This window comes from Citrus sinensis, chromosome 1 (assembly GCF_022201045.2).
Source record: "Citrus sinensis cultivar Valencia sweet orange chromosome 1, DVS_A1.0, whole genome shotgun sequence".
Taxonomy (NCBI): Eukaryota; Viridiplantae; Streptophyta; class Magnoliopsida; order Sapindales; family Rutaceae; genus Citrus; species Citrus sinensis.
In genome coordinates, this window is record NC_068556.1 from 19,265,861 (window position 1) to 19,280,621 (window position 14,761).

The 14,761-nt window shown below is 33.1% G+C and overlaps 2 protein-coding genes across 5 annotated transcripts; both read left to right on the forward strand.

The window, feature by feature from the left end:
• Positions 1-1,419: 1,419 nt before the first annotated feature.
• On the forward strand, positions 1,420-6,406 carry LOC107178912 (uncharacterized). 4 transcript variants are annotated; one of them, XR_008053466.1, is made up of 8 exons: positions 1,449-1,612; positions 1,873-1,960; positions 2,066-4,344; positions 4,436-4,735; positions 4,824-4,911; positions 4,998-5,826; positions 5,964-6,027; positions 6,305-6,406. XR_008053466.1 is itself a non-coding variant. In XM_052438384.1 (7 exons), exons 4-7 carry the CDS (start codon positions 2,939-2,941, stop codon positions 5,790-5,792), a joined length of 2,589 nt encoding a protein of 862 aa, XP_052294344.1. In that variant the 5' UTR covers positions 1,420-1,440; positions 1,528-1,612; positions 1,873-1,960; positions 2,066-2,938; the 3' UTR covers positions 5,793-5,925. The 4 variants fall into 4 exon arrangements, 3 of the variants coding, with proteins under 3 accessions (XP_052294344.1, XP_052294335.1, XP_052294353.1); XM_052438384.1 differs by lacking the exons at positions 5,964-6,027; positions 6,305-6,406 and adding an exon at positions 1,420-1,440 and having other exon boundaries at positions 1,528-1,612; positions 4,998-5,925; XM_052438375.1 differs by lacking the exons at positions 5,964-6,027; positions 6,305-6,406 and having other exon boundaries at positions 4,998-5,925.
• On the forward strand, positions 6,305-8,272 carry LOC127903687 (uncharacterized). Its single transcript, XM_052444159.1, has 5 exons — positions 6,305-6,434; positions 6,532-6,779; positions 6,862-7,074; positions 7,175-7,354; positions 7,656-8,272. Exons 1-5 carry the CDS (start codon positions 6,305-6,307, stop codon positions 8,010-8,012), a joined length of 1,128 nt encoding a protein of 375 aa, XP_052300119.1. The 3' UTR covers positions 8,013-8,272.
• Positions 8,273-14,761: the final 6,489 nt, after the last annotated feature.

The window sequence follows — 14,761 nt, forward strand, 5'->3', positions numbered from 1 at the left end:
TTGGGGTGGTGGTACTTTTCGCCACTCCATCTCTTGCTGATTACTCAAAGAAACCATTTTACAAACATCCCAAGATTGAGAAGCCTTCCCCAAAGCCGCCCAAGACTGAGAAGCCATTACCAAAGCCTCCAGTTTACGAGCCTCCGAAGGTTGAGAAGCCATTCCCAAAATCTCTCAAGATTGACAAGCACCACAAGAAAATACAGTATTGGCTACAAATTCTATTGCAACAAAACTTACTTTATTGCTAAAATTCATATCTTGCAACAAAAATTAGTCTTTATCGCTATAGCTAAACAGATTTTGTTCTTCTTAATGATGTGGAATAGGCAAGAAAATTAGAATATATGGCAACAAAATATTTTCTTGCCCTACGCTATGTTTGGCAACAAAAGTGTTCTTGTTGCCTAACAAGCTTAATGAAGGCAAAATATGTTTCGTTGCTCGAGTTTTTTCACAAGAAACACTTGAATCAGTTGCAACAAATGAAATATTGCAAAAAGTTGTGATTAGCGAGAAAATTTGTTTTGTGCTCTAAGAGTTTTTTGCAACGAGATTAATTTTGTTGCGCAAAGGTTAACAAAAATATTAAATTTTCCAATATTGCTAATAGCAGATTGTTGCACTAAAGTTCCATATGATGTTCAATAACTATTATGTGGCACCATTATAGCCTCATGTTTCACTATAATTAGTATAGTATTTCTTGTCTGGCAACCATATTCCTCTTTTGACACGTCTTGATAAATTGTTAAATTATTTTAATTATGATTCCAAATTTACTTTTCAGGTAATAAGGTTTATAATAATATTTTATACAAAATTTAAAATGATGACATTAAATCTAAGAAAAACGATGGTTTACTTGTTTAAAAAAGATATCAATGATAATAACATATAAAAATTACAATTAGTAATAATATTGATCATAATAATGAATTGAAGTATGAATAATGATCATAGTAGTGTTTTATTGTACTATCATTCATTACAAGCAAGAGGAAATTAAATGAATGAAGAATCATTACTAATTACATCAATTTTATTGGACAACTAATTACATCAATTTAAAATAAATTACTTAGTGGGGTGTGTGTATTCGCAAGTTGGTAAATTGGATTAATTTAATTTTTCTAGTAAGTATAATTTATTAGAGGATCAAAAAGGTCTTCAATAAATTATTATTGGAAAATACTGAAATTAATATTAAAAAAATCAATTAACAACTTGAAAGTGTATTATTGAATATTGATTCAACACAACACTTAACTAGCTATATATGAAGGTTGGGGAGATTTCTATAAATTAAAAAATTAAAAAAATAACATGTAAGCTAAAATTAATAAATGAAAATATAAAGATAATATAAAAACAAACATGACTTTGTGGGAGACTTTTTATTTCCGCGCCCTTTATTTAATAAACCGCGCGCTAACCGAAGTAAAGTTTCCATCTCCAATTTTTTCTTAATTAAAATATTGCTTCTATAATATTTCCACTTTACTCTCGCTTGTTTCTTTTGCCCAGCCATGGAGTTATTCTATCTGCCCAAGCTTTAAGCCACTGAAGAGTTGTACTTGGAAGACACCACTCAAGACAACGATTTCTTCAAGTAAATTTAGTATTATTTTATATATTGGCTTGCTGAGTTTGATTTTGTTTAGTGGGTTTTGCTTTAATTATTTATTAAGTGGGTCTTTGTTTTAATTTTTAATTTGTTAAATTAAAGTTAATGGATTATTTTGATGTCTATTTGCCGTTAATTCATCTAAAGAATTATTATATACTGCAACAATAAAATAATACTTGAGGATTATATTCTTTCTCAAACTTCTGTTAATAGTTTTTTGAATTTTTAACTCTATTTCACAGATGAGTTAATTGTTTGGGAGTTTCGTCTTTGCTGAGAACAAAAACTTGAAGAAAGAATTGAATTCTAATTATTACCTTCAGCTTTCAGGTACAATTCATTTTTTTTAAAGAATTGTCCACATTATTGTGTAAAATTATTTTATTTTTGTTTTGTTTTTGTTCCCTACATATATTAATTCATAGTATCTAGCAGTGAACAATGGATAGGAGTTGGATGCATTTGCGAAATAAATTATGTAAAGAATACTTAGATGGTATCAAGTCTTTTATGAAGGTTGCTGAGCAATGTGCACATGAGAATAATCTTGTTCGTTGTCCACGTAAAGAATGTCAAAATGCATTCTTCAAGTCGTTGCATATTGTCAAAGCCCACTTAAAAAGATATGGCATTGCAGCAAGCTATACAAAATGGGTTTTTCATGGTGAAGAACCTGAGTTTGTGGACAATAGTCAAATGAATGTAGGATCTATGCCCAGTAATAGGAGTGCCTTTACATTTGACAATGAAGAGGATGATGATGAAATGTATAATTTAATTCATGATATGTGGGAGCCAATGTCAATGGATGCAGTCACTTCGGAGACAAATATTGAAGAGAATGTTGACATGATACACGATGATACTAGAGAATTTAGAATGGGTGCAGGATTGTTAGAAAAGGCTGGAAAAAGTTTATTTCCTGGTTCTAAGTTATCTGCTTTGAGTTTTATTGTCAAGCTAATGCATATAAAAGTTCTTAATAAATTGAGCAACAAAGCAATAGATATGATTCTCCAATTGTTGAAAGAGGCATTCCCAGAAGGCACAACACTACCAAGTACTACTTATGATGAAAAAAAAATGTTGAAGGACTTGGGCTTAGGGTATGAAGTCATACATGCATGTAAATATGACTGTGCTTTATTTTAGAAAGAATATAAAGCATTAGAGAAGTGTCCATACTGTGGTGAACCGAGGTACAAGTTTGAAGGCAGTAAAAAGAAAGTGCCGCAGAAAGTGTTACGTTATTTCCCTTTAAAACCAAGATTACAAAGATTATTTATATCTAGGCATACAGCATGGGATATGAGGTGGCATCAAGAGAAGAGAGTTGCTGAGGAAGGTATTTTAAGACATCCTGCTGATGGGGAAGCATGGAAAGAATTTGATAGGTTATATCCTTGGTTCGCACAAGAGCCTCGTAATGTCAGGATGGGTCTTGCAACAGATGGCTTCAATCCTTTTGGTAACATGCATAATTCTTATAGTATGTGGCCAATTATACTTGTGCCATATAATTTACCACCATGGAAATGCATGAAAGATCCATTCATGATGATGTCGCTACTCATCCCAGGACCAAAAGCACCAGGTAGGGATATTGATGTTTATATAAGGCCATTAATAGATGAATTAAAAGAGTTGTGGAATCATGGTGTTGAAACCTTTGATGCATCCACTAGACAAACTTTTCATATGCATGCTGCAGTGATGTGGACTATTAATGATTTTCCTGCATATGGAAATTTATCTGGATGGAGCACTAAAGGTTATAAAGCTTGCCCGGTTTGTAATGTAGAAACATCTTCACGGAAGTTGAATAGTAAGATATGCTACATGGGTCATCGTCGATATTTGCCACATGGTCATTCATGGAGAGCTAGTAGAGAACATGATGGTGATTTTGAATTTGATCTAGCACCTAAGGAGTATTTAGGAGATGACATTCTAAGGCAATTGGAGAAGATAAATGAAGCTAGGCCTGGAAAAAATGAAAATAACAAAGATAGAAAGCGAAAACGTAGTGCAAGTGATTTAAATTGGACAAAGAAGAGCATATTTTTTGAGTTGGAATATTGGTCCAAGTTGAAAATAAGACATATTTTGGATGTTATGCATATTGAAAAAAATATATGTGATAGTTTAGTTGGAACTTTGTTGAATATTGAGGGGAAAACTAAAGATACTGTTAAAGCAAGGCTTGACTTGGAGGACTTGAAGATAAAGAAAGAGTTGCATCTAAAACAAGAAGGAAACAAACTTTTAAAACCTCATGCTTCATATACACTGACTTTAAATGAAAAAAGAGAATTTTGTCAATTTCTTAAGTCAGTGAAGTTTCCAGATGGGTATGCTGCAAATATATCTAATTGTGTCAACATCAAGGATGCAAAAGTATCAGGTTTGAAAAGCCATGACTGTCATGTTTTGTTACAACAAATCCTTCCAATTGGAATACGTCCATATTTACGGAAAGATATTTGCTCCGCCATTATTGAACTTTGTAACTTTTTTAGACAGTTGTGTGCAAAAACACTATATAAAAGTGAGTTGGATAAATTAGAGGAGGGGATTGTATTGATACTTTGCAAGCTTGAGCGAATTTTCCCACCTGCATTCTTTGACATAATGGTGCATTTAGCTGTGCACTTACCACATGAAGCAAAATATGCCGGTCCTGTTGCATTAAGATGGATGTACCCGATTGAAAGGTAATCACATTATTTGATTATAATATTTTTATTATATTTACATTACATTCAAAAGTCACTTTTTTAAATTTAATCATTTGTTGTCGAACAGGGCTTTAGGTCGGTATAAGAGCTATGTAAAGAATAAAGCTCGACCTGAAGGATCGATTGCCGAGGCCTATATCATAAATGAATCGCTGTCTTTTTGTTCATTATATTTAGATTCTATTGAAACCAAATTTAACCGTGTTGAGCGAAATGATGATGGTGGACAAAGAGTTGGAGGACTTTCAGTCTTCTCTCAGAATGTTCGACCTTTTGGTAAAGCTCAGATTGAGTTATCACAACAAGAGATTGACATTGCACATTGGTATGTTTTGAATAACTGTGATGAAGTCCAGGAATACCTAGAGTAAGCATAAAATATATTAGTCATTTTATTTAATTTATATAAATATATTTATATATAACATATCATAACATATCTGTTGAAATTATAGTGAGCACAAACGGTTGTTACAAAGAGAATGTGGTGCTAATTTAAATAAAAGACAGCAATTACTTTTTCCTAAGTGGCTTGCAGCACATGTAAGTAATTCTAGCTGTCAAATTAATTAGTTATTCTTTTAACTTTATTATAACAAGCTTATAATAAATTAGTTTATGTTTTATAGATGAGACAATTACGGGATGAGGGATCTTCAACAATAAATGATGAACTGTATGCTTTAGCTTGTGGACCAGATGTTAGAGTTTTTAGTTATTCTGGTTGTATTGTGAATGGAGTGCGATTTCTTGTCACAAGTCGAGATGAGCATCGTACTACTCAAAATAATGGAGTAATGGTGCCAGGGGAGCATGACAATGAAGAAATTGACTTTTATGGTGCACTCAGTAATGTTATAGAATTAATATATCCTCTTGGTTGTCGAGTAGTTCTATTTAAGTGTGATTGGTTTGACACTAATCTTAAGAAAAAAAGAATTAATCGTGATTTCCACCTTACTTCTATCAATATAACTCGAACTTGGTATAAAGAAGATCCTTTTGTGCTGGCTATTCAAGCACAACAAGTTTCTTATACTGATGATCCAAAGTTAGGAGTGGGCTGGAAGGTTGTAGAAAAGGTGCAGCATAGGGGTTTGTGGGATGTTCAAGAGAAAGAAAGGTTAAATGAAGATGAAAATAGAAGGTGGAGTGCAAATGAGCAAGTGTATCAGCAGAATGAGTCATCTGACTTTGTTTTCTTTGTACAACTTGAACATCCTAATGCACAATTGTATAATAGAAATGTTGTTGCTCCGCAAGTAATTTCATCAAATGTGTATGTTGAAAAGGCAAGAGATCATGATGCAAATGATTTCAAACTTGTTGAAGAGGAAGATGAAGATGAAACAATGGAGGAATATTTCTCCAGCAGTGAAGAAGAGTTAAATAAGAATTATGATGATAGTGATATTGACTTTTAATCGCATGTGTAATGCTTTATTACCAGCTTCAAGTGTAAGCATTCATGTTTTCTTTGTTGTATTATATATATAGATATAATGTAAGCTTTCTTGTATTATTATTTAATATGAAATTAATTTATTGGTTTACTAACTTTTATATTCTAACTCTTATATCTTTCTTTCATGCAGCTAAGTATTCTTAAGGGATTCTTGAGCAATCAAACTGACTTGTCCTTTCACTCCTTCATGCACGGTTGTCTTTTAGCTTACTTTTTTTTTTTTTTGTTCATATTATACTCTCTTGTTTAGTTTTAGTTAGTTCTTGTTTAAAAATGTGAATTAATGGTTAAAATTTTGATAAGTGCGTATAAGATATTGTGAAGAATACAAGTGGTTGTTATTAATTGAATATGAAAATTTTATTCAAATATCTTTCATGTTATAATTTCTTTGACAAAATTATAGTTATCTTGATTTATTTTTATGTTGATTATTAATAAACTCTAATGTATATTTTTAATAATTACTAGATGGGTCCTGGACATAGAGTTACCAAACGTGTAAGAGCAGAAACTGTTGTCGCATCTACAATTCCCCAATCTCAGCCTGTTATGCCCAGTCAAGAGTTTGTGCAAGGTGCTGTTACAACTCTAGAATTTGGTATTTAAAGAGTTTAATTGGTAGGATTTTTTTTAAAATATAACATACAATATGTTATTTCTTATACTAATACATGTTATATATATATATATAATAGATATTCAGCCAATAAAGAAAAGAACGCGCGGCCCCTCACGCGGGAAAAAAACAGATGACATTGTGCAATTATCTGGAAAGATAAAACTACATATCTCTCCCGAGACTAATAGGCCAGTAGGTCATAAGTACTCTTCTATGTTGTCAAGTGAGTGTGGATATTTGGTTAGAAGGTTTGCACCTCTTCAACATGAGAAATGGAGCAAGATTCCAGAATCAAAGAAGCAGGTTTTGTTTGATCGACTATTAGTAAGTACTTATGCTTATTAATATTCTTCATCTATCATTTTTTTAAATTATAAACTGAGATATCTTTTTTTCCTAAATTTAGTCAAAGTTTGATATTGATTTGAACTTACCACATGTTCGTCGATGTGTGAATAACATTATGGGTGGGAGATATCGGGATATGAGACATTGGATGTATGATCATTACTTGGATTATCCATCCTTTGAAGAGGCACTTAAGCATTCATATCCAGGCATATGTCCAGATGATTGGGCTTGGCTTTGTCATAACATTTACAATTCCGCAAGTTTCCAGGTCCAATGATATTTATATTATGAACTTTAAATTGTCCAACTAGTTGTCAATATGCTTGTATATGTATCTTATTTTCTACTGTTATATTTTTTTAATGTAGACTCAATCTACCAAAAACAAAGCTAATCGTGCTAAGCTCCCATATGTCCATTGTGGGGGATCAAGACCTTTTGTTAATTATCTTGAGGATGACACGGTTGATGGTGAAATAGAATTATTTCGCGTCACTCATTTTAGCAAGACAAAAGGTTGGGTGAATGAGGTGGCACACTTAAACCATGTAAGATGCTTTATTGGAAATAAAATTTTTAATTTTATTATTTCTTATCACCTACATACTGTTGATGAAAGTTTACTCATTGAGTTTTTTTTTCTTAATTTTTCTTTCATGCTCCAATTAACTTTATTATTTGAAATATCAAATAATTAGATTTATAAGTATAATAGCAAGTTTCTTTTTTTTTTTTCAATTTACGCCTTAATACAAATTAATTCCATGACCAATGGATTAAATTTCAACTGTTTAATTAATAAAATTCTTTTTGTTCTTCCTTCATTTACTAACGAAGCTTTATGTATAGGACCAAATGGTAGAGATACAACAACAGCAACAAACTGATCCTGAAGAAGCAAAACCACTAACTCAAAGGGAAATATGCATTGAAGTACTTGGAAAGAAATCAGGCTATTTTCGAGGACTTGGCAACGGACCACGCCCAACTTCAAACCACGGTGTTGGTACTTCTGAGGCTGACAGATTGCATGGTATTATATCTTCACAACAAAGTAGATTGGATTCACAAGATGTTGAGCTTCAAGAGCAAAAGAAGACTATTGATCAATTGGAGTCCAGATTGTCCCAATTTGAGGGTATGATGCAGCAATTTTTTTCTTCTCAAGGATCCGCTTTTCGCTTTACAGATTCAGCTACTCAATGATTACTCATTTCAATGATGTCCTTAGAGTATCTTGAACTTGTTAGTATTTTGAATTGGCCATCACTTGATCTTTTTGGTTACTGCTGGTGCATGTCATATCTTTAAGTATTTGGAGTTTGGAGTAGCTGTAATTAGAGATCGTTTATAATTTTTGCTCATTACATTTTTGGGATAGATGACAATCCACTTTTGTATTTGACTATCATATGTGATTCTTAAAGTCAATTTTGTATATATATATATATAGCTTGGATATTGAATGGGCCTTTAACTTTTAAATTAGTTCAATGACATTAATGATTTTTTTGTTAGATTTCTCAACATATATTTCTAGTTTATTATTGTCATGGTAGGGAAAAAAAATTGGTATCTTTCCCAACGAACTTGGTTTGCTTCCTTTTATACCATGATATTATTAAAAAAAATTGTAGTATTTTTTAATGACAAAATTGATTTGTTTCTAAAAATATTTAAATATTTATTGCAAATTTGTAAAATATTCAACATAAAGAAACAAAGTAGTTTTGTTGCCTAAAATGATCTTAGCTAACAAACACCTTTGTTGGTATGCGTTTTTTTATGTAGTACTTTATTTCTTAGCAACAAATTAGTTTTGTAGTAAATAACTATATAGAAACAAAATAATTTTGTTGTGTAAAATTGTTTGGCGCAACAAAATAATTTTGTTGTGTAAAATTGTTTGGCGCAACAAAATAATTTTGTTGTGTAAAATTGTTTGGCGCAACAAAATAGTTTTGTTGTGTAAAATTGTTTAGCACAACAAAATAATTTTGTTGTGTAAAATTGTTTAGCGCAACAAAAAAGTTTGTTGCCAAATTATTTTCTAAACAAGTTGAAGACTCATTCACAACGAATCTGTTTTGTTGCAAAAGGAAGTTTGAGGCGACAAATGCTTTGATATGTTGTTAAACATAGAGGGCGACAGTGCTAGGCCGACGACCGGGCCGACAAGCTTGTTTTTGTAGCAATAACCTATGGCAACAAAATTGGCACTTTAGGCAACAAAATCTTTTTGTTGCAAAAAGCCATTTCTGTTGTGGTGAAGCTATTCCCAAAGCCTCCGGTTTACGTGCCTCCGAAGGTTGACAAGCCTCCCAAGATTGAGAAGCCGTTTCCAGAACACAAGCCACCGATTTTCGAACATCCTATAGTAGGGAAGCCATTCCCAGAACACAAGCCACCCTACAAGCCCCCACACAACTGATTTGATATAAAAAATATACATGTAGCAGCTGTGGAAATTATAATGAAGTTCCGGCTCATGCTTTTTTAATTTTATACTAAAAAAGCTCGTGAGTTCAACAGTAAGATTGTCCACCACCTTAATATACATGTAAGACTGCCCTCGTGCTTATCTTAAAGTGGGCTCCTAGCACAAACCCGCCTTTTGCCATCCTTAACCGATAAGTTGGCAAGAAAATTTAAGTAATAAAAAAATATAAGAGCTTTCTAAAATTAAAAGCAAATGCAGATGTAAAATTTATTCCATTTTATGAAAAAACTTTATCAATATTTTTATTCATCTTTGTCAAATCCTTATTATTTCAATATAATTATCAGAATTAGAAAATTCGATAGACTTCATCATGACTTCTAAAAGTACTTGTTTCACAACTCATTTGATGGCTACAATTGATGTCTCATGCACGACTTTATATAATTGTAAATTAACCACTTTTCTTTTTTATTTGAATTTGATTTGATTTAATGATGGAATTGACTATTATGCGGTTCTTCAACTAACATGCGAAAAGTGACAGTTGGGTGGTGATTTAATAACGTCCAAACTTGTTGGTGTGCAATGACATTTGTCAAAACGTACGAGTGGAGGCATTGAAATTAATCCGAACATATATGTTTTGAGTTTTGGGCCATTGGTCAGGTGGTAGCCCGTTCAACCCATTTCCTAATTGGGTGGAATCATTGAAATTAAGCTAGATGTATGTTTCAGTTTTGGGCCATCCCACACAAGCAGGTCCATTTTATTTTCACTTTTTCCAAGCGAACTTCATAAGAGGAAATAAATATAGGTCGTGTTTGGCATCTCTCATTATATTGTATTAAAGACTCACATTGTGTTAAAATATTACAGTACAATATTTTGCGGTTACATGATATTTGCATAAACCAAGAAGTTAATGTCAAGAAAAATGGCTGTCAAATTCTAGAAGCAGCTCTTTTTGAACAAAGAAAAATAAAAACGGGTTGTAGCAACTTTGAAGAAGAAAAATTGGTGACACACAACTTTGACATTGACAAAGCCGAAATGTAGAAAAATGGTGGTGCTACAGCAAATTTTGACAAGAAAAAAAATAAAATAATAGCCAATTTTGGCTATAAATAGAGGGGCTCACCCCCCTCATTTTAATCATCCTATTTTTTTCCCTAGTTCTTTTCCTCTATTTTGAGAGAGCTAAAAGTTTGAGAGCTAAATATAATTGCTCTTAAATTGAGAGTGTTGGGTATAATTGGGGTTTCGAAAAGTGAGAGTAGTTTTCCTAATTATAGAGAGAGTATAATTGTTCTCTTCTATTATTAGAGAGAAGTTGTAATTTTTCCAGTATAATAAAATATTTTCCTTCTTTATTTGCCCGTAGACGTAGACTAAAATTCGAACCACATAATTTCTGATGTCCTTTTTGTGTTTGTTTTTCATTTTCTTTCCAATTTCATTTTAGCTGTGACCTAGCTTCACTTGTCGATTATTTAACAGTGGTATCAGAGTTACTAGTTGTATTTTTTGGAGTCGGGGTATTGTTCACACATACGACACTATTTATATATATGATTACTGTTCACGTGAAATAGTGAGAGTCAATCCTAGAAAAGTTAATTCGTGGTGAAAAGCGACGGTGGCAAAATACGAAATTGAGAAGTTCAACAAAAATAATTTTTCGTTATGGAAAATAAAGATAGCTGAATGGTATGTTGAGGAAAAATAATTGCTTGACAGCAATTAGAGAAATGCTCATGGAGATAACTGATGACAAGTGGAATAAGATGGACGGCAACACAATTGATGATCTACACCCAGCACTTGCAAAAGGAGTGTTATCCAGTGCGGTAGAGAAAAAAGACAACTAAGGAAATATGAGATACTCTCACAAAATTGTACGAGACCAAGTCATTGCACAACAATATCTTCTTAAAAAAAAGACTCTATACTTTTCGAATGGTTGAATCTACATCAGTGACCTACCATATCAACACATTGAATGCCCTATTTTCACAACTCACAACGTTAGGTCATAATATAGAGGAAAATGAAGGTACATAACTTTTACTTCAAAGTCTACTAGATTCATATGATCAACTCATCATCAATCTAACAAACAAAAACCAAGTGGACAGTTTAGTCTACGATAATGTTGCAGCCTTCGTATTAAATGAGACCAGCATGAGGAAAAATAAGAAAGACAATCAAGCAAGTTCCCAACAAGTAAAAGCACTATCGGTGATGAGAGGGAGATCAACGTAATATGGTCCCAGTGGGAGTCACAACCATGGCATATCAAAATCAAGAAGTAAGAAGAATGTTAAATGCTACAATTATAGCAAGAAATGACACATCAAGAAAGAGTGTTGTAACAACCAGAAGAGAAGAGATAGTAAAGATCTTGAGTCATAAAATGCTCAGGGATGTGTAGCAAGTATCTCAAATTAAGGAGAAATTCTCTATAGCGAGGCAACAATTATTGTAGAAGGCAAAAAGCGGTTAGCTGACGTATGACTTATAGACTAAGGAGCTACCTGGCATATGACCTCCTGGAGAGAATAGTTCTATACATATGAACCTATCTTAGTGAGGATTTGTATATATGGGTGATGATCATGCCTTGGAGGTCGCTGGTATTAGTACTATTAAAATAAAAATATCTAATGATACAGTTCACACAATTGAGGAGGTACAACATATCAAATGTTTTAAAAAGAATCTATTGTCTTTAGGACAAACAGATAGTCATGGGTGCAAAATTCATGTGGAAAATGGGATCACGAAGATTGCTAAAAACGCGCTTGTAATGATGAAGATAGAAAATATTGGTGCTAATCTATTCATGCTTAAAGGAAAAACACTATAGGAAGCTAATGCATGTGTTGTGTTAAATGGAGAAGAGTCGGCAATGATGTGGCATCTCAAACTTGGCTAATGTCGGAACAAGATTTGAAGAATCTTTTTGAGTGAAAGTATCTTTCAGGGCTCAAATCGATGAACTTACCGTTTTGCAAGTATTGTGTTACAAGTAAGTAGAATAGATTGAAGTTCAGTAGATATGTTGCCAGAAGTAAATGCATTCTACACTTGATTCTTTTTTATGTTTAAGAATCACCAGACATATCTATGGGAGGTGCAAAGTAGATGGTGACTTCTATTGATGATTATTTCAGGAGATATTGGGTATATTCAATCAAGAAAAAGTCAGATGTGTTTACAGTATTTTAAGAATTCAAAGTGCGGGATGAACTTGAATATGAGAAAATGATCAAGTGTTTGAGGACCGATAATGGTGGAGAGTATATAGATGACAAGTTTCTTATATACTATAAGCAAGAAGGTATCCGGAGACAGTTCACGGTAGCATACACTCCTAAAAAAAATAGAGTGGCAGAGCAAATAAACATGACTCTTATAGAAAGAATAAGAGTTATGTTGAGGACTGCTGGTCTACCCAACTCATTCTGGGTAGAAGCATCCAAAACTATCTGTTATATAGTAAATCGATCACTATCTACGGCAATTGAGTTAAAGACTCCAATGGAGATGTGGACTGAAAAGCCAGTTGATTACTCATACTTACATGCATTTGGATGTCATGTATATGTGATGTACAATGCCTAAGAAAGAATAAAGCTGGATCCAAAATTTAGGAGATGTATCTTTTTAAGGTATGCTGATAAAGTAAATAGGTATCATTTGTGGGACCTCACTGCCCATAAGATCGTTATCAGCAGAAATGTTATCTTTATAAAAGATCAACTACAAAGGACAGATGTGGATAATAGCACTATAAAGGAAAAGTCAGAGACTGTACCGGTATCATATTAAAAATAATCTAGAAGAGAAATATTCAGATTCTTCTGAAGCAGTACTAGAACATAAGGAGTAAGAACCAATCAAGTCCGACGCTCCAGAAGTTCGTTGGTCAACTCGTGAAAGACGACTGTCAGTGTGGCACTCGAATTATGTTAAAGAGATCAATGTTGCATACTATTTTCTAACAGAGGATGGAAAGCCATCAACTTTCCATGAAGCTTTAAACAACTCAAATGTTTCTTTGTGGATGATAACAATGCATGAAGAAATTGAAGCTTCACACAAGAATAAGATATGAGAACTTGTACCACTACTATGTGGAAAAAAAGCTATTGGAAGCAAATGGGTCTACAAGATCAAACGTGATAGTAATGACCAAATGGAGCGGTATCCTGCAAGATTAGTGGTGAAAGGATATGATCAGAAAGAATGTATTGACTTCAATGAGATATTTTATCTGGTAGTTCCACTTACACTAGTCAGAGTAGTCTTGGTGATGCGTGCTACATTTGACCTATATTTAGAGCAGTTAGATGTAAAAACTGCATTTCTTCATGGAGAACTTGAAGAAAAAATTTATATGCTCCAACGAAAAGATTTTGCTGTAAAGGGTAAAGAGAACTTGGTTTGCAGGTTGAACAAATCTCTATACGGTCTCAAACAAGCACCGATGTGTTGGTATAAGTGATTTGATTCATCATAATGAGCTTCCGATACAGCAAACTCAGTTCAGACCATTGTGCATATTATAAGAGGTTTGAAAATAATGATTTAATCATTTTGCTGTTGTATGTATATGACATGTTGGTAGAAAACCTTAACAAATATTCAGTCCAAAAATTGAAGGCACAAGTTGCTAAGGAGTTTAAAATGAAGGACTTGAGACCAACAAATAAGATTCTAGGGATGCAAATTCATCTAACCAGAAATAAAAGAAAGATTTGGCTTTCACAGAAGAATTACTTGAAGAAAATCTTGCGACGCTTCAACATGCAAGATTGTAAGTCAATTTCTACCCCACTTCTCATTAATTTCATGTTATCCTCAAATATGTGTCCTAGTAATGAAGTAGAGAGGAAGGAGATGTCTCGAGTATCGTATGCATCAACAATGAGATATTTAATGTTCGCTATGATTTGTACAGGACCGGACATTGCACAAATAGTGGGAGCAGTCAGTCGATATATGACAAATCTTGGTGGAGAGCATTGGAAAACTTTAAAGAAGATTATAAGATACATCAAAAGAACCTTAGATGTTGCATTATGTTACAGAGGATCAAAGTTTATTGTTAAGGGTTATGTGGATTCACATTTTGCATGAGACCTTGATAAAAGAAAATCCATTATAGGCTATGTGTTTACACTTGCAGGAGAAGTTGTAACATGGGTTTTAAAACTACAGACCGTTGTGGTTTTATCTACAACATAAGCATAATACATGGTAGCTACATAAGCTTGCAAGGAAGTTATTTGGATATAAAGGTTCATGGAAGAGCCGGAGCACAAAAAAAAGAAAATTTCTATGTTTTGTGACAGTCAAAGTGCCTTGCACATTACGAGGAATCCAGCATTTCCTTCCAGGACAAAGCATATAGGAATTCAATACCACTTCATTCAAGAAGTAGTAGAAAATGGAAGTGTGGATTTACAGAAAATCAATACCAAGGAGAACCTAACAGATATTGTGACCA

Coding starts and splice junctions, on each gene's coding strand:
- LOC127903687 (XM_052444159.1), top strand. CDS start 6,305: ATGGGTCCTGGACATAGAGTTACCAAACGTGTAAGAGCAGAAACTGTT. Junction 7,075..7,174: donor ACAATTCCGCAAGTTTCCAG/GTCCAATGATAT, acceptor TTTTTAATGTAG/ACTCAATCTACCAAAAACAA. Junction 7,355..7,655: donor AGGTGGCACACTTAAACCAT/GTAAGATGCTTT, acceptor CTTTATGTATAG/GACCAAATGGTAGAGATACA.
- LOC107178912 (XM_052438384.1), top strand. CDS start 2,939: ATGAGGTGGCATCAAGAGAAGAGAGTTGCTGAGGAAGGTATTTTAAGA. Junction 4,345..4,435: donor TGGATGTACCCGATTGAAAG/GTAATCACATTA, acceptor GTTGTCGAACAG/GGCTTTAGGTCGGTATAAGA. Junction 4,912..4,997: donor CTAAGTGGCTTGCAGCACAT/GTAAGTAATTCT, acceptor TATGTTTTATAG/ATGAGACAATTACGGGATGA.